The sequence below is a fragment of the Triticum aestivum genome, chromosome 5A (genome assembly GCF_018294505.1).
Source record: "Triticum aestivum cultivar Chinese Spring chromosome 5A, IWGSC CS RefSeq v2.1, whole genome shotgun sequence".
Taxonomy (NCBI): domain Eukaryota; kingdom Viridiplantae; phylum Streptophyta; class Magnoliopsida; order Poales; family Poaceae; genus Triticum; species Triticum aestivum.
This window is the reverse complement of record NC_057806.1, coordinates 664770930-664790909: the sequence shown is the minus strand read 5'-3', so window position 1 is coordinate 664790909 and position 19980 is coordinate 664770930. Positions and strand designations below refer to the sequence as shown.

The following is a 19980-nucleotide window of genomic DNA, read 5'->3' as shown; positions in this document are numbered from 1 at the left end:
GTTTTTTTTGTTTTGCATCATGATAAAAAGAAATCATGCGGAACCACCCCCCCTCTGGACTCCTTTTTCTTAAGTGGTAGCATAATTGTTCCAGATTAGTGGTGCATTTGCATGGGTGCAGTTATCATGGTAGTACTGATGCATTTCTGTGATTCCCATCATTGCCGCGGCCAGACGACATGAATTGAAGTTATGGAACTCAGTACCCTTTGAATCGAGGCGTGCTTTTTTGCAGGAACGTCACTCTTGCACCATTACAGAGAGCAAGTGGTGAGTGGTTTGTAGATTCTCTTTTACGTGACTTTTGCAGGAACGTCACTCTTGCACCATTACGTGTTGTCCTTTGCTAGTAGAATGTGTTGTCCTTTTGCAGGAAGTACTTTTACGGAGATTTGCTTCAAATGGTTGGGGTTAAGCCCTTTGCTAGCAGTGACTGAGTGCCCATTTAGAGTTGGGCCACTAATGCTGATTTCCACAACAATAGTATGTATTTCCACAACCTAGTTAGTCGATGCTGAGTTAATACTACAACTGTATCTAGTTATGTTAGATATGGATGAAATTCTTGTTTAGATTTGTCTAGATACGGATGTATCTAGTTATGTTAGATACGGATGAATTTTGGGACGGAGGGAGTAGGTATTTTGTTTAGCCAGATATATATAGAAAGGTGGTGAGCAAGGAAGCCAACCCCATCTTGCTCTGCTGCTTGCTCTGGAACGAACTCTGCTTCTTCATGGCTGCGTTGGATGGAACCACGGTTCCTTTTCCCAACGCACGCTATACAACAACCACCACTGGTCCACTGATTGGGGGCAGGTGTGCGTGCGGTGCGGCTACTTGTAGGCAGAAGCTTCTGCTACCCTCCATGTCGTGGTGCGTGCGTGCAGGTGCAGGTGATGATCTGGCTGCCATGGATCCGTCCAAAGTCGAATCATCTACGAGTATCTATCTCCTGCGATGGCTCGCTCAAAGCCAGAGGACATCATCATGGCCATCCCCGTACCGATCTACTCCTAGTTAGGAAAAGCAAGCAAGAAAGAAAGACACAATGACACAATGACAGGGGGAAAAGAGCAGAGCATCCCGTTCGCCACCGAGCTGTTTTGTGTCCTCTTTTCTTCTCGGCCTGTCATGATTTCTTCTGCACCGCACGCACAAGCGCGGGCAGGCTTTTCTAGCTCGGCCGCGACACGACGGAGAACCGGCGCATTCTACCTCATCGATCGACTCGCCGACTGAGTTATGCAAATGGCCATCGAGGAAACAGAGACAAAAGCCCAGAGCGTCCCGGCACTACTAGGGAAAATCTTATACACAGAAATTTAACAGTAGCGCGTGTCAAATAAAGGCACTAGTGCTAAATAGCAGTAGCGCGTGTCCGTAAACCACGCTACAGATACAATAGTAACAGTAGCGTGTGCGCATGAAAACGCGCTGCCACTAGTATCCCCTTTGCTACCCCCGATAGGCTATGCATAGCAGCAGCGGTCTTGAGGAAAGCGCGCTACCGCTAGCACATAAGTAGCAGCGCGTTTCGCGCGGAGAACGCTACTGTTAATGGAAATAAAATAAAATAAAAAAACAAATGGAAAAGTAAATGAAAAAGAAAGAAATTGAAAAAGGAGAAAGGAAAAAATAAAATGTAGAGCAAAATAAATGAGAAAGCGGAAAAAAAGGAGAAAGACGTAGCAGTAGCGTTTGTTCGTAAGAGGCGCTATAGCTAACGTAGCTGCAGCGCGTTTCCTAGACCCCCGCTGTAGAAACAGAAAAGGAAATAAGAAAGATGAAGGAAATTACATAGCTATAGCAGTAGCGCGTTTTGCGAAAATCGCTATAGCTAACTTAGCTATAGCGCGTTTCGCGAAAAGCGCTACCGCTAAGTTTGACTTAACCAAAAAACCGTTTCCCCCCGGCCACCACTTCTCCCCCAAATCCCTCTACCCACCCCGCCGCCGTCTTCCCGATTCATCGTCGCCCCACTTCGCCGCCGTCTCCTGCCGACGCCGACTCCCCCGGAGCCACCAGAGCCGCACGCCATCGACACCACCGGAGCCGCCCCCAACGCCATCAGAGCCGTGCGGCCTCATCAACGCCACTGGAGTCGCAGTCGACGCCACCGGAGCTTCCCTCGACGCAACTGCCTCCCTCGCCGTTAGCGGAGACGCCCCCGCCTCCCTCGCCACCACTGCCTCCCGCGCCACCATCGGAGCCATCCTCTGTAAGCCCCCACCCCTCCTCTGTCTATCTCTAAATTAGTTAGGTTAATTTAGTTAGGAAAAGAATTTAGTTAGGTTAATTTGACAGAGATGCCCCTGCCTCCCTCGCCGTAGGAAAAAATTGTATATGCTTAACTAGGGCAGTAGGGTTAGGGTTGTAGTGTTTAATTACAAATGTTAGGAAAGTAAGGTTTAACTAGATGTTAACTAGGGTGGTAGGATTTAGTTTAGAGAAAAAATCAATATAAAAATATAAATTTCTATTAGTGTTGCAAGTCTAGTAGGTTCTTAATTTTTAGTGAATTTTTATTAGGACAAAAATGTAGGACATAATTTGAGTTCTAGGTTCATAATTTGAATTCTAGGGTTCATACACTAGGAGATGCAAATTTGAAGTGGTCATGATATATGAAAAATCCTCAATTGTGTTTGCTCATTGATCATAATCGACATTGAAGTGGTTCGATTGTGCCCAAGTGGCCTTTTGTTGTTTTCAGGGATTGAAACCGAGTGGCCTATGTTTTGCCAGAATGTTGATTCATTTCCGTTCTGGCAAAATTCAGGTTCTTGATTTGTTCACTTTTTAGCAAAGGTCATGCCAAAAATTTTCGTGAATTTCGGCATGACTTGTGCTACAAACTAGGACATATCGAGTGCCTAGGATTTGCCGCACCGGGAAGGAGTCAATGTTCCTGCAAAACAATAGGCCTTTTTATGTCATTATTCATTTTATTAGGTCTAGAATTAATTGACTAGATTTAATCGTAGGAAACATGGCTAGCAACGATGAAGGACAGGGTTATGGTGAATGCGACGACGTCTACCGAGCGTCAGACGATTTTTTAGCCTTGCCGACATCGAGACCGGCGCTGAGACTCAGACCGCCATCAAGACTGAGACTGAGACCGGCGCTGAGACTCAGACCCAGGTGTACCGGTTTCCGGTTTCCAAGCGACAGGCAGTAGTTAGTTTAGGTTCACGCTAATGTGAGAGAGGGATACGAACTCATGTACTTAAAGTGATAGTTCTTCTCGCGTATATCATTGTTTAGATGGATGACAATGTATTTGCAAGTAATCAAGACTTGTATCACTATTTTTGAGATGATGACGATAGACCACTTTGTGTTGGATGATGATTATGATGATGACATGATTTGATGAGACTAATTGTATGTATATGCTATGATTATATTTGTATGTGTATAATATGCTAAAGATTATTGTATAAAGCCTATTCAAATACAAAACAAATATGCATGAAAAAAACTAATAAAACTAGTAGTAGCGAGGGGAGGAATTTAGCAGTAGCGTCGCCTTACCAGTAGCGCTTCCCAGTAAACAGCGCTGCAGATAATATCAGCAGCACCCTTTTCTAAAGAGCGCTACAGCTATTCATGTATAGCAGTAGCATGGGACAACATGCGCTACTAATAGGCCCAAAACCCGCGTTGCTGCTAGGCTTTTCCCTAGTAGCGCGGTCGCCAACGAGCCTTTTTTCTTCGCGTCCAATGATTTCTTGTGCACCGCACGCACGCATAAACGTAGGCACGCTCTAGCGAACTCTCAAATGGGCTCGACTCTTTACAAGATTGTTTTTTACTTCTTCCGTCCAAAAATATTTGTCATCAAAATGGATAAAAGAAAATGTATCTAGATGTATTTCAGTTCTAGATACATCTTTTTTTATTCATTTTCATAACAAGTATTTTCAGACGAAGGGAGTACGAGTTAATAATAAAGGCATCTCCAACGGCGACCGTAAATTTTCTCCTGCATCCATCCGTGAACACGGATGCGAGAGGCGGCCATCCAACGTTGTCTGCATATATTTGGACAACAATTCAAACTAATCAGACGAAATTCGTTTAAACACGGTCCGATTTCATATGAACATGCTGGATTCCATATAAACATGACGGATTTCATTATATTTTGGACATACTTTAGTTTAAAGTGATTCTCGTTCGGCTCTACAGGTATAATCAATTTACCTAATCTTGATCACTGGCGCTCGTTCCCCATGTGTGGCCATGAGCCCCGAGAACTGAAACTTTGTCTTCTCCAGTCCCGCCTCGACGCTCTCCAGCTTCGTTTTCGTAACCTTCTCCTTCGGAGCCTCGGGAAGTCAAGTTGTCCACCTCTGCGTCGCCGCCAAGCGGCTAATCGACCGACAATGTTCGGCCCACCAAGCTTGCCTTGAATGGGAGGGACGGAGCAGTGGCCTTCTTGGGACCCGAGAAGGGGCGACCTACCATGTTGTACTCTTTCTCGTTGCCGGCAGTGCCCGCAGATATGCCGGTTTCGTGGTCGCGGCAACGGGGTGCGCCCTGGGTTGAGCTGGCGATGTCCACCGCCTCATCGTAGGTCCTGCAACATACCTTGTCCGCCGCCTCGTCGAACTCCTCGTAGGCGGCCTCCAGTTCCGCCTGACGCTGGCGCTACCGCCAGCGAACGAGGCGGATCTCACGGGCGAAGCGGTACGACTCGAGCAACGTCGCCTACCCTGCCAAGTCCGCTTTCAGCACGCTCTCTTTGCCCGCGTTGAGCCACTCCTCCGCCTGATGGTGGTCCTGTAGGAGCTGGTGATTGTAGGCGGCGTCAGCTTGTGCCTCCTGGAACTGCTCGTCCCGCACCATGTCCATGTTATTGGCACGGGCCTCGCCGATGGTCAGGGTGCAATGCACCGATAAGGATGGCGCCGGCTCATCCTCCGCTGCGTCCTTCATTGGAACAACGTCGGACGCCAGCTGCCTGCCAGCCGGCAGCAATGACGACCATCTCCTTCTTCTACTCCACGTCAGTCTGTCCCAGAGAGCTTTGGCGCGTGAGATGGGAAAGGTGCGGAAGAGAAAGGGGTCGGAGGAGGATGAATGCGGCTATGGTTGGGGCTGCAATTTTTATAGCGGGCGAATAGCAATGGTGGGCGGCAGAGGGACAGACGGGTGGCGCGGACACTACAAGAAATATGTCAACTTGTGACCACCACTATTGGTCACTGAATGGTCACAAATTTTCATTTGTGACCTTTTTGTGACCAAAAACATAAGGTCAAAAGCTGGCCGTCATAAACTGACATTAGCGACCTTTCTTATGGAATGGTCGAAGACGTTTATGACCAAAATACGTCTACTGTGGCGTTTTGGTCACTAGCAACCTTCCCAGGCCACGTAGGCATCCAGCGTGGCAAGCTGATGTGGCACAAGATTCAGCCCGGTCCAATTCGGTTTTCTACATGGGCCTAGCCCAACAATTCGGCCTTTTTACTGTATATTTTCTCTATTAATTTTCTCTAGCTACATGGGTCTGGCCCAACAATTTGGCCTTTTTATTTCTAGATGTGGCCTTTTACAACATATGATCTTTTACTTTTTGCTATTTTATTTTCCACTGTTTTACATTTGTCCCAAATATCATAATATCATACACTGGTCCCACATGTCAGAAATTTCAAATGTGCCCAAATTATTTTGATAAGTGGGTCACATGAGTCATGTTTTCATTGCACACATTTTCAAATCACATACATAATTACTATTTCATATGAAACAGGAATCATAATTCTAAAACATACATGAAATTCACAAAGAGAAGATACATTAAATCACATACATAATTACTATTTCATTCACAAACAAAGAGAAGATACATTAAATTCCCAGATAACCCATCTATTATTACATAACTTGCTATATAAGAATGTCTTGGAGCTTCTTTGAACATCTTTCGTCTTGAATTTACTCAAAATATCTGCCAACAAGAAAACAGAACAGCAAGGATAGGATGAATAACAACAACAACAGGGGGTGCTATTTAGTAGTAAGATCAAGTCTGGAATGTAAGAATGCTTTGTTGTAATTGATAACTAAAATCTACAACAGCTCAAAGTGGCAGTAGCTAAAACACAATCTCAGAAAAAGCATATAATTGATGTGACATAACAAACTAGACAACCAAGAAATTGATGTGACATAGCTAGTTTCCAGCAATATCCAACGACAAATTGATGTCACATATATGTATCTATCATGCAAACAGCGGATGTACTATAATGATAACATTAGACTAGAAATAAGAGCCTCAGAGATCTTGGTGGTTAAGATCATCAAGTGGGATAACCCCATTAAGAGTAGCAAATATTTTGATAACATCACAGGCTCTGTTTGGCACGCAGAAAATTAATCAGTTGAATCAGAGGCGATATTTGGCATCACTGCATTTTACAGTTCCAAAACAGACAGACAGAGTCAGGAATCGGCAGCAAAGCAAGTATACGTATATAGGAATCTCTACTTGGAACCTAGAGTAAGAAGCACGGCTAGAAGAGCCCAAGAATTAATTAATCCTGTGTTATTCTTTAACTGGAATGTACGTGCATCATCAACAGAGAGGTGTGAGCTCTGGACTTAATTGGTTGTGAGAATGGACTGGACTGTTCCAAATACGTGCATCATCATCAGTTCTGTGAAGCAAATCTACATATCATATTTCTAGAATGGGCGCACCCAGTTGCTCACAAGTAGATTCAAACCCAACTTGTAATGCAATGATGTTTCTTGTACAGTATTACTATAGTTACCTAAATTTCCATGGGAATACTGACAGCAGAAATAGGGGAACGAGAAGTAAGTTAAATTAGAGCTAGCAGTTCCAAACAATCACTAAAAACAGCAGCAAAAGCAGACACAGATGCCCGCCAGAGACATTCCCACAGGCAAAGCAAGCACCTTAAGCCCTCTCGCCACGGATCCTCGAAGAGACCCACCAGGTAGGCCTCTGCAGCCTCCTGAAGGGCCAGCACCGCATGGCTCTGGAAGCGGAGGTCAGTCTGCACAGACAGAACAAGATGGTGCTTTTAGTTTACTTGATTCATCATACTATAAGAGTTGACACAACAGGAGCATCACAATGTAGTGCACAAGTTGATTGATCATCTTGAAGTCCTGGGCAATCTCCCTAACAAGCCTCTGGAATGGAAGCTTCCTGATGAGCAGCTCCGTGCTCTTCTGGTACTTGCGGATCTCACTGCAAAGTCAAGCACAAAATTTACTCATTTGAGAATACTTCAAAACAAAACTATAACACATGCTAGAATAGGTTGGAAGATTTTACACACCGAAGAGCAACAGTTCCAGGGCGGTAACGGTGAGGCTTCTTCACTCCTCCAGTTGTGGGAGCAGACTTACGGGTAGCCTGTCAAAAAGCAAAGTAGAGCACATGGTCAAATTAACAATAATACCATGATAGTCCATATACATCAGTAGGATATCTGGTCATAAGATGGCAATGAAGGTTGAGGTTCAAATTATACCCAGTTCAATTTACCTAAACCATAAATAAAGACATGGCATAGGTAAACTATCAATATTGCAGTCACAAACCTTGGTGGCTAGCTGCTTCCTAGGAGCCTTTCCTCCAGTGGACTTACGAGCAGTCTGCTTAGTACAAGCCATGAGCAAAACCTTGGTTTACCTGAAGCAAAAACAGAACATAGTCAATTCTATAAATTGAATATCACAATAACACAACTATAGCCTCATAACCAGTAAATTGTGCCTGGCACCTTGTTGCTAGCAAATCCATTCAATAACTATAGAGTCCCAACAATCATCAGCCTAGAATACCTACCAAATTTTTGTACATCAAAAACTAACAATGTCATACAACACAGCTATACACCCCTTCAGATAGAAAGCAGTGTATTTCTAACTAAAACTTTTCATTCAAAAGATCAGACCCAAGATAGAATTCCACTTCAGATGAAAGTCCTGATCTACCTTTAGCATAGTTTGTTCACTCGAAAGACACATATAAAGATGACACACTAAAAAACTGCAGGCTAGTACTTTTTTTAACACTAAAGAAAACAAGGCTACCATGATCACCTAATTTTGCAAACAGAAGCAAGAAAAGAAATAGCAGTCCACTGATAAAAATATGCTTCCTAGTTATCACATGTAATGGTTGAACATCAACTTCACATAGTTATGTGCACATGATTTTAGTAATTAGCTAACTGGCAAGTTGATACAATTCAGATACAATAAATGTGAATGTGCATGTACTCAATGTGCATGTACTAAGAAGCCAAGAACACTGAAGAATTTACTGATTGAAAAAGCAATGGTCATTTCATCCCAAACCTCTCAGCTTCACACAACTAAATCAATGTCCCGGGAAGGAATCACCAGAAATTTTACCACATACAGTACAAGCACAATGAAGTAGCATACCGAACAGCAGAGCAGGTAGCAGGGGAGGAGAGGGGGGCTGAGGAGCGGCTGCTTGCCTTGGCGACATAGTCCATCAAGGAAAATTTGAAGGCGATGCCGAGGCAGCCAAAGAGGACGGAGACGTTGAAGCAGGCACGCGAGAAGTCCCCCGCCGCCATCGCGGGCTGCTGCTGTGGTTTGGCGACGGCCGCGAGCTGCTCGAACGATGCACCGATCCGCCGCAGCGGCTTGTCCGCCTCGTTGGACCCCATCGGCATCGGTGGTGCTTAGCGCCGCCGTGGTGGTGCCCACGGCGCCGAGGATCTCGTGGTTTCTCAGGGACTGGCTCGCCGCCTCCAACGCTGCCAGGGCCGACACTACCATCGCGTCGCTAGGGCCGCAGCCACACGGTCGACGGGCGCCACGCGGATGTGGTTGCGGATCTGGGCTCCGACGGCATGGACCCCCTCCGTCAAGGGCACCCTGCCGCCGGCCGCCATGGAGGGGTTGGCCATCAAGGAGGAAGGGGTCTCAGGCTAGGGTTTCGGCTGGAAGTGGGGAGTGTCTCTCGGCTCGGCATGGAGGAGGCCGGGATTGGGGGAGAAGCGGTTGGGTCAATCCAGAGATCCAGAGAGGAGGAGAGGAGGAGGAGTCGTGGGTTGGAGGGTTGGAGGGGATCGATCCATATGAATCTCGCCGGACAGAGGGCGCTGGAGGTGGTGCGGATTGGAGGGGATCGATCCATATGGATCTCGCCGGACAGAGGGCGCCGGAGGTGGCGGCGGCCAGGGAGGAGTGGAGCGCTAGGGTTCGAGAGAGAGAGAGAGAGAGAGAGAGAGGCGAGTGGGCACGAGGGGTTGGGTGTGGTTGGGTGCGTGGGAGGGAGTGCGGGTTATGGGTTGGGCAACGTGGGTGAGACAGGCGGGCCGTTGGATTCAGGAGCATCCGACGGTGATTAGGCACAATCCGCGTGAGATGCTCCTGGACCAATCAGAACGTAGTATACCAGTACTACATTTTTTGACCATCTAAATTGGTCGTAATCGACTAAAAGTAAGGTGCTAAATCATATTGGCTATTTTATGATCTGAAAAATAAAAATAAAAATAAAATATCTTCTCATGTTTCATCAAATTTGACCTTAGTTTTCAAGAATAATGACAAATTGAAATAAGACAAATATCTTTTGAAAGAGTTAGGTGAAATTAGTTTTTTTTAAATCATTTTCCATTTTTAATGTGTCCAAAATGAGTTTTTTTGTGAAGGACATACTATATATTTGTTGCAAAATTATACCAAATCAATTTTCTAAAATACTAGGCCATATTTAATGCACAATTGACCAAATGGTTGGGTGTCAAAAGTTTTGATCCACCTCTCGTGAAAAAGACAAATTCCCGCCGATTCAGTTGGAAGCGGGTCAAATTTGAACTGCAGCTGCCTCATAGTTTGCTATTTATTTTTTTCCAAAAATCATTTGTACGTACATAAGTATCTATTTAATCGGAGAAACACCAAAACAATTCCAAGATTCAACCACTAGCTAGGAACGGCCAAGCCCGCCGTTTTGACCGCATTTTGAAACGGGCATAAAAAATTCAAAAAAAATCAAAAAATTGGAAAACCTTCACATTGTGTCATTATATGTGACCAAGTTTCCAGGAAAAATAATAAACTTGTAATATGGTAATTATTTTAAAAAAGTGTTCTCAGAAATAAGCTATCATGCGTGAAGATTCATGGCTTTCAAGCCAAATGATCAATCTTATGGCCACATTCATGGCATAGTTTGTTTAAATGATCTCATATTGTGCACAAGGGTGCATATTGGAATTCCAAACAATGTTTCCTAAGGAAGTTTTCATTTTCTTTGCACGGAAAATTCATTTTCCATTTTTCGAGTGCCCAAAAGGAGGTTTTTTGTGAAGGACCTACCAAATAATTGTTGCAAAAATGAACCAAATCAATTTTATAAAATACTAGGACATATATAATGCACAATTGACCAAATGGTTGGGTGAAATTTTTTTGATCCACCTCTAGTGAAAAAGACAAATTGCCGTCGATTTAGTTGGAAACGGGTCAAATTTGAACTGTAGCTGCCTCATAGTTTGCTCTTTATTTTTTCCAAAAATTATTTTTAGGTACATAAGTATCTATTTAATCAGAGAAACACCAAAAAAATTCCAAGATTCAACCACTAGCTAGGAACGGTCAAGCCCGCCGTTTTGACCGCATTTTGAAACGGGCATAAAAAATTCAAAAAAAATCACAAAATTGGAAAACCTTCGCATTGTGTCATTATATGTGACCAGGTTTCCAGTAAAAATAATAAACTTGTAATACGGTAATTATTTTAAAAAAGTGTTCTCAGAAATGAGCTATCATGTGTGAAGATTCATGTATTTCAACCCAAACGATCAATCATATGGCCACATTCATGGCATAGTTTGTTCAAATGATCTCATATTCTGCACAAGGGTGCATCTTGGAATTCCAAACAATGTTGCCAAAGGGAGTTTTCATTTTCTTTGCACGGAAAATTCATTTTCCATTTTTCGAGTGCCCGAAATGAGGTTTTTTTGTGAAGGACCTACCATATATTTGTTGAAAAATTATACCAAATCATTTTTATAAAATACTAGGACATATTTAATGCACAATTGACAAAATGGTTGAGTGTCAAAAGTTTTGATCCACCTCTGGTGAAAAAGACAAATTCCCGCCGATTCAGCTGGGAGCGGGTCAAATTTGAACTACAGCTGCCTCATAGTTTGCTATTTATTTTTTCCAAAAATCATTTCTAGGTACATAAGTATCTATTTAATCAGAGAAACACGAAAAAAATTCCAAGATTCAACCACTAGCTAGGAACAGTCAAGCCCGCCGTTTTGACCGCATTTTGAAACGGGCATAAAAAATTCAAAAAAAATCAAAAAATTGGAAAACCTTCGCATTTGTGTCATTATATGTGAATAAGTTTCCAGGAAAAATAATAAAATTGTAATACAGTAATTATTTTAAAAAAGTGTTCTCAGAAATGAGCTATCATGTCTGAAGATTCATGTATTTCAACCCAAACGATCAATCTTATGGCCACATTCATGGCATAGTTTGTTCAAATGATCTCATATTGTGCACAAGGGTGCATCTTGGAATTCCAAACAATGTTGCCAAAGGGAGTTTTTATTTTCTTTGCACGGAAAATTCATTTTCCATTTTTCGAGTGCCTGAAATGAGGTTTTTTTGTGAAGGACCTACCATATATTTGTTGCAAAATTGTACCAAATCATTTTTATAAAATACTAGGACATATTTAATGCACAATTGACAAAATGGTTGGGTGTCAAAAGTTTTGATCCACCTCTGGTGAAAAAGACAAATTCCCGCTGATTCAGTTGGAAACGGGTCAAATTTGAACTGCAGCTGCCTCATAGTTTGCTATTTATTTTTTCCAAAAATCATTTCTAAATACATAAGTATCTATTTAATCAGAGAAACACCAAAACAATTCCAAGATTCAACCACTAGCTAGGAACGGTCAAGCCCGCTGTTTTGACCGCATTTTGAAACGGGCATAAAAAATTCAAAAAAAATCAAAAAAATGGAAAACCTTCGCATTTGTGTCATTATATGTGACCAAGTTTCCAGGAAAAATAGTAAACTTGTAATACGGTAATTATTTTAAAAAGTGTTCTCAGAAATGAGCTATCAAGTGTGAAGATTCATGGCTTTCAAGCCAAATGATCAATCTTATGGCCACATTCATGGCATAGTTTGTTCAAATGATCTCATATTGTGCACAAGGGTGCATATTAAAATGGAAAACAATGTTGCCTAAGGAAGTTTTCATTTTTTTGGACGAAAAAACCATTTTCCATTTTCCGAGTGCCTGAAATGTGTTTTTTTGTGAAGGACCTACCATATATTTGTTGCAAAATTTGACCTAATCAATTTTATAAAATACTAGGCCATATTTAATGCACAATTGACAAAATGGTTGGGTGTCAAAATTTTTGATCCACCTCTGGTGAAAAAGACAAATTCCCGCCGATTCAGGAGGAAGCGGGTCAAATTTGAACTGCAGCTGCCTCATAGTTTGCTATTTATTTTTTCCAAAAATCATTTATAGTTACATAAGTACCTATTTAATCATAAATACATGGTTTGGTGGCGATACGTCGAGGTTTGGGCGGTGGCCGAGGCCCCCAACTCTAGAGCGCGTAAACTCGCATGCCCGCCGCGTGGTCACCGCGTGGCCGTGGCATTGCCATGTGTTCTGGGCGGCCTAGGCATGTCTAGTGGGTTGGGCACTCCCCAGGTAGGTGCTAGGAAGAAAATCACAACATAAGATTCTCACGAGGAGACCGATCGATGCTCAAACATGAATAAGCAGCCAAGTGTTTGATTAGCGGTACAGGAAATGCACATGGCCAATGGGCGTAAGTTTTGGCCGAGGATGATCATCTACTAAGGAGAATTTATTCACAAATTTTCAGCTCAAAAGGAGGATCCTAGGTGGTACTTGCTTTGCAAAGTACCACACTGGACAAAAATATGAATGTTGAAGCTGGGCTCAAAATAATGAATGGATTGAGCTGAAATTTGGTGGAGGATGGTTATTTGGGCATAGGAAAGCATTGTAGAAAATTTATATCATTTTGACATGCCAAAGTAGTACTTCCTTCACAATGCTCTTCTATGGACAAAAACTTGGGAAAACTAGTGAGAGAGATTGGATGAATGAAATGAGCTAAAAATTGGTGTAGGTAAGTTACATAGGTATGGTCATGCGCTGGTAAATGTTCAGATCATTTGGGTAAGCCTAGATAGTACTTACTTCACAAAGCTTCTCTCGAGGTAGAAACTTTGGAAATTTCCTGAGAAAGATTTACTAGGAAAATTGAGCTGAATATTATCATGTGGCAATGATTTGGGTATGGAAGAGTGCCCAAAAAGTTTGAGGGTAATAGGAGGGGTCTATATAACACTTGCTTTGCAACGTGCCAATTTGGCCATAAAATATAAATTGAACCTGGGCTCACATAGATGATTTGACTGAGCTGCAATTTGGAGGAGGGTGATAATTTGGGCATATGAAGGAACTGTATAAATTTCATGTCATTTAGAGATATAAAAAAGGTACTTCCTTCACAATGCTTCTAGGTGGACAAAAACTTTGGAAATTTGCCGAGGAAGATTTGCTAGGCAAATGGAGCTGAATTTTGTCATGCGGTAATGATTTGGATAGGAAAGAGTGCCCAAAAATTTCGAGGACAATCAAGAATAGATAAATAGCACTTCCTTCATAAAGTGTTGTTGTGAACATAATAGGAAAATGAATATTGTTGAATTAGTTTTGAACTAGGCAAGGAAGGATTTTTACATATTTGATGAAGATATGCCCCAAAGAATTTATGAGATTTTTTTGGGAATTTTAGGAATGATAGAAATATAGGTTGCTTCACAACCTAGGGCAAAAACTGCCACATGAACATGACACATAGGCAAAACTGATGAGATGGCGCCTAGTCATCACAACCCACCATAATCTACAAGGCTATGACCATCTATATTGGTCATTAACAACTGGAAATAAGGCTGCGGACTAGCACTATTTGCTTTGTGACCATTTCGTGTAAGGAAATTACGACCTTTCTGTCCAAAATGGTCGCAATGGTTTAGGGTTTGGAGCCCCCTGAACAGCTTTTGACCAATTGGTCTAAAATGGTCATAAATTTATGACCAATTCTTCGAGGGTCACTGACAAAAGGTCATAAGTTGACATATTTCTTGTAGTGGGAGGAGGCTTCCCGGCAACCGTCTGACATTAATGTTAGCGGCGGACGGATGAACGGATGGACGACTGCGATATCGTTTGAACGTGGAGTAGTCGCATGCACCGAGAAGCGATGCGGGTGGCGCTCTATCACCGGCGGGTAACGTCTCCAACATATTTTTTTTATTGTTTCATGCTATCACATTATCAATCTTGTATGCTTTCTGTGTCATTTTATATTGTTTTGGGGAACTAACCTCTTCACTAAGTGACGAGTGTCAGTTCATGCCTTTTGCCTATTTCTTTGTTTCATAGAAAAAACATACTAAATAAAGTCCAAATACGATAAAACTTTATGGTGATTTTTCTGGATCAGAAGAGACCCTAGAAACTTCGGGGGGAGGCAAGAAGGTCTATGAGTGGGCCACAAGGTCACACAGAGCGGTCCGGGGGGCGCTACCTGAGCTTGTGGGCCCCTCAGAGGTCCTCCTGACCTAATTCCAGCGCTATAAATGATTAAATTCCCTAAAACTGAAAAACATCCAGAGCGAGAGCCGAAACAATTTTATCGCCGCCACAAACCTCTGCTCTCCCGCGATCCCATGATGTGTGAGTAGTTCCCACGGGACCTACGGGTCCATATCAGTAGCTAGATGGCGCTCTCTCTCTCTCTTCAATACAATGATCTTTTCAGATATCCATTCGATGTAATCTTGCAGTGTGTTTGTTGAGATCTGATAAATTGTGGGTTTATGATCAGATTATTCATTGAAAGTAACTAAGTCTTTTCTGAGATGTATTATCTGTGATTTTATAGACTTGTATTTCTCTTCGATCTATCTATCTTTTTTTGGCCAATTAGATTGATTTTTTTTCAGTGAGAGAGGTACTTGGTAATAGGTTCAACCTTGCGGTGACCTTACTCTATGACAGGAGGAGTAGCAAGGCACGTGTTGTATTATTGCCACTACGGGTAAAACGATGGGGGTTTAATCATACTGATTGATTCTGCTTTATCTACATTATGTCATGCTCCAAGCATTATTCTGTTTATTACGTATTTAATACCTTAAGATACATGAAAAATAGTGGTCGAGGGGTGAAATAATACTAGTAGATTTTGTAAGATTAACGGTCTACTTTTCTCGGACGTAACGCCTATATATTAATCATGCCATGAACAACATCATAACTATGCGTAATTTTATCAATTGCTCAACAGTAATTTGTTCATCTATCGTTATTATACTCATGAGAGAGATGCCACTAGTGAACGCTACGGCCCCCGGGTCCATTCACTTCATATTAACTAAAACCCTAAATTTCTTGGTGTTGTTATTGTTGTTGTTGTTGTTGTTGTTGTTGTTGTTGTTGTTGTTGTTGTGTGTGTGTGTGTGTGTGTGTGTGTGTGTGTGTGTGTGTGTGTGTGTGCAGGTACTAACCTTTGATTGCGAGTCTTCTACTGGTTCGATAATCCTTGCTTTTTAACTAAGGGAAATACTATCTACTAATATACTACACCACCCTTACTCTTCCGGGAAATCCCAACGCCTGTCATAAGTAGCATCGCTTCAATGTCGGCGCCGGTAGAGGACGCATCTGCTCTGACCGGGCATGAATGCGACACTGACGCTCTGGAGCGGTGCTGACCGTTTCGGCGGGAAGCACATGCGAGTCTTCTACTGGTTCGATAAACCTTGCTTTTTAACTAAGGGAAATACTATCTACTAATATACTACATCACCCTTACTCTTCTGAGAAATCCCAACGCCTGTCATAAGTAGCATCGCTTCGATGTCGGCGCTAGTAGAGGACGCGTCTGCTCTGGCCGGGCATGAATGCGACACTGACGCTCTGGAGCGGTGCTGACCGTTTCGGCGGGAAGCACATGCGTGCGAGGGAGGGGGTTTGTGTAGGATAGGGCGGTCAGACGCGGGCATGGCAGCGGTTCGGGCGCCCGGAAAGCCTCCCCACGCTTGTCTCCGGTTTACGGAAGAATAATGTCCGGACCGCTCGTTCTATGCCACAACACGTCCGGATAGCACGACGCAGACGAATGCGGGCGTTTTGAGGGTTGGCATTGGAGATGCCCTAAGCCACATCTAGTTGAACTTTCTAGATGTTTATCTGCCAGGAATTTAAGAAGAACCCTCCCCCAACTCCCATTTTTGGGGCGGTAGAAAGGAGTTCTCAGCAAAAAAAACTATGCCCTTGCATGGATGCCTTTTCGCCCGCTCATCCGCCTCCACGCCTTTGCCGAGAGCATTGCCTTTGGCGCCCACCAACACCCCATGCCCCCACCCTCGCCGCCCCATTTCGATTTGCTTGCCCCCACGTCTTTTGAATCGACGCATCTAGGCCCCGCCGCCACACCGTGCTCGTCGACGAGGAGGGCCACCATGAAGGCAAAGCCGCATTTCATCGAGAATGGGACTGCGTTGCGACCCCGAGTGCCCTGCACCACCTTCGGAGCTCCTTGCGGGATGTCCTCCCGTCGATGTGCGCATCCGGCGCTCCCTCAAGTGTTGACAGATCCTCATTTGCTGCTCGGACTGACTAAGCCATCGCGCAGCAACTCGGCTCACCTCTGCCACTCATAAAATGTGGCGATTGCTGGTGGCTGGTACTGCTTCAGGTCGGTACGACGGACAAACATACGGACTAGGTCATCTACAAGTGTGAAAGGGATAAAACAAGTGCAATATTTTGCGAGTGTTCTTCGGTTTCAAGCAAACGTGAGGTCAATGTTGGTTAAGATTGTACAAGAAGGTTGCAACTTTTGGTACTGAGAAGAATAATACATTAACCTATTGATTCAGAAAGGTCTACTGGATGTTGGCGCACTAATTGCTAGAGGTGAGATTACGAAGGGTGCAATGTCTAAGTTTCTTCATGAGGAGGCATATAGAAGAAACAAGTGTGCAGGCCAGAGAACTCAACAGAGAAGGGCAAAAGTATTGGCAATGAACGTAAAAAAGATGAAGAAAGTGTTGGTTGCACTTGTAGCAGCAATCGAAAAAGTCTTGTTTGTGTTGAAATTGTTTCTATCATCTTGTTTGGATCAGTTGTTCCGGCGAGGAACTGGTGAACTATGTGCCCAAACCATCCTTTTTTTGAAGTAGTTAAGCAGTGAAGGTCTAACTCTGATGGCCTAAACAAATGAATTTGTGTTTAAAAAAAGGGGGGGGGGTTAAGTTTTAGTAGAAGTTTGATTAAAAACCGTTTTTCATTGAAGGTTTGGGAGGGCGTTTGAGTGACTAAATTGTGGAGCTGATGGGTGATGCAAAATGGGCAACCAAAGTCTTATGCGTTCATCACGGCACTAGAAAGAAGAGCAGATAACCCTCAAAAAAAAAAAAAGAAAGAAGAGCAGATAGACGGCCCATCCATCCACCGGTGGCGTGCTCATTGCGGACGCTCGTTTCGTTTCTAGACCCTGCGAGAGAGGGGACACGGCTCCATGGATGGGAAATGAGAAGGTGACGTGACCGCAAGGCAGCCCCCACCACCCACCTACGCCTGCATCGCGGGCCACTCACCTCCGAGCCACGGATTGCACCGCGCTGCGTCTAGCCGCCCACCCACCGCCGCCGCCGCCCGCCGGTACACGCATGTTCGTAATGACCACGGCCAAAAGAATCAAATGGCAAAGCTAGCCAAGTGACGAGCCCCGGATTCTCATCCCCCGGCTTATATCTCGCTCGCGTCACTGGTGACCGACCGTGGAGCACGCTGCAGACACACAGCGCAGCACACGGAGTGAGTGAGTGACCATGGGAGCGCTCTCGGCTGTCGCTCTCGAGCCCGCATTAATACGCGTGCCATTACTAGTAGGAGTACTGCTGCGCTGAAACTCCAGCCCCTTCCCCTCCCCCTCCCTGCCCGCCGCTGCCATCCCGATCCGGCGATCCGGCCAAGAACGGACCAATGGCGTCGGCGCGCCGCCTGCTGCAAACCTACCCGGGCCAGTTCCAGGCCGCCGAGCCGCCCGACGCCCTCGGCCCCGACTCCGACGTCGTCGTCATCCTCGCCGCGCTGCTCTGCGCGCTCCTCTGCGTCGTCGGCCTCGCCGCCGTCACCGGCTGCGCGCGCTCCCGCCGCGACGCCGGCGGCGCCAGATCCGCCGCCTCCTCCTCCGGCCCCGGCGCGAGCAAGGGGCTCAAGAAGAGGGCGCTCATGGCGCTGCCCAAGCTGGCGTACGAGGACGCCGTGGCGGCGGCCGTCGCGGCGCGCGGGGGCCCGGCCGCCGCGGCGCAGGAGGGGATCCTCTCGGAGTGCGCCATCTGCCTGTCGGAGTTCGCGGAGAAGGAGGAGATCCGCGTGCTGCCGCAGTGCGGCCACGCGTTCCACGTCGCCTGCGTCGACGCCTGGCTCCGCGCGCACTCCTCCTGCCCGTCCTGCCGCCGCGTCGTCGTCGTCGTCGTCGCCGACGCGCCGCCCCGCAAGACGCCGCCCGAGCCCAAGCGGTGCCGCAAGTGCGAAGCCATGGAGGAGGCGTCCTCCTCCTCCGCCTCGGCGACCGCCGGCGACAACGGTGCCGCTCGTTTCATGCCGTGACACGCTCTAGCAAGTGAGTCCCGCCCGGTCCGGACATGGCAATGGCATGGATGCATAATGTGTCTGTGCATTGTGAATCAGTGAATGTGAGTTTGGCATCGATGTCTGTACATTCTCTTTGACGTGACTGCCTGTTTTCATGGACTCGATCATGAAGTAGGTTTTCACTCTGAAATCCCTTGAATTTCAGTTGACATTTCAGCAATTTCAGTACAACACAAGACGTTTTTTGCTCTTTCAAAAAATTTGGTCGAATTCGTTTTGACCGAAATGCAAACCGAAATCACTGAAATTCACTTCAAATATCTGAAACTAAAAGTGAAAACAATATCGTGGCCTCGATTTGGTCCCAATGTGGTTTGCATGCGTGTGCCTAGCATATCTATGAATTTGCTGTATTTCTAGTTTTCTGCCCATATCAACCGTTTTTCCTGGCAAAGTTATCAGAAAAGCTCACAGAAGGATTAGTGATCAGGCTTATATAGTTTTCTTCCAGCCGGGCAGTGCTGCTAATAGTTCAATTGTGTGTGGCTACTTAACCTCTGATGATATAGTAGTACTTTCTCTGTAAAGAAATATAAGAGCATTTAGATCAGTAAAAGTGTGATTTAGGATTTCAGGGGACAATGTGATGCCTCTCATACCACACTCGCGGTACATGGGGATAATTCCAACTAATTTGGTCAGGAGATCAAGAATTGTATGTTTCTTATCTCCTAATAGCTTGATGCATGGGTTACATTGCTACGGATTATTTTCTCAAGAGCTCTTTTTTCATGTTATCAGAATTATTGCCACCATTTAGTGTTCTTTTTAGAGATGAAAAAGGCTTTTTGTTGGTTCATACTCCCTCTCTGTATCAAAATATAAGACGTCTTAGTGTAAAAAAAAAGCCTTATATTTTTTTGACCCTAAGATAGTGTAAAAATATGTCGGATATTTTAATATGGAGGGATGGAGTACTTAGGCGTGTTTGGTTGTCTGTACTGATTTTGCCTGCATTGCATGTGTTTCTTTGATGGGTCTGGTTGAGCTAAAACAGCCCAAAAACCAGCATACGCACATGGTTTGGTTGCCCGCATCTTGCGCATAGTTTGGTTGCCCGCATCTTGGCTGGTTGCGAGAGAACTAATATTGACCCGCTGTTTGGTTGGCTGCGTTGCAGTAGGTGTACATATCACATGCTAAACTGCATAAGGTGTTCTCACCACTTC

At 44.6% G+C, this 19980-nt stretch overlaps 2 protein-coding genes and 1 non-coding gene across 3 annotated transcripts; 1 reads left to right on the top strand and 2 right to left on the bottom strand.

The window, feature by feature from the left end:
• Positions 1 to 6294: 6294 nt before the first annotated feature.
• LOC123109156 (small nucleolar RNA SNORD24) lies at positions 6295 to 6377 on the bottom strand. Its single transcript, XR_006452449.1, has one exon. It is a non-coding gene; the product is annotated as a small nucleolar RNA SNORD24 (small nucleolar RNA).
• LOC123108287 (histone H3.3-like) lies at positions 6299 to 8609 on the bottom strand. Its single transcript, XM_044530109.1, has 7 exons — positions 8452 to 8609; positions 7996 to 8014; positions 7600 to 7680; positions 7335 to 7411; positions 7138 to 7243; positions 6946 to 7046; positions 6299 to 6377 (listed from the first exon to the last, which is right to left on the bottom strand). Exons 1-7 carry the CDS (start codon positions 8607 to 8609, stop codon positions 6299 to 6301), a joined length of 621 nt encoding a protein of 206 aa, XP_044386044.1.
• A 9121-nt stretch (positions 8610 to 17730) lies between these two features.
• LOC123105782 (probable E3 ubiquitin-protein ligase ATL44) lies at positions 17731 to 19081 on the top strand. The gene has a single exon (XM_044527923.1). The coding sequence runs from the start codon at positions 18137 to 18139 to the stop codon at positions 18764 to 18766; it is 630 nt and encodes a 209-aa protein (XP_044383858.1). The 5' UTR covers positions 17731 to 18136; the 3' UTR covers positions 18767 to 19081.
• Positions 19082 to 19980: the final 899 nt, after the last annotated feature.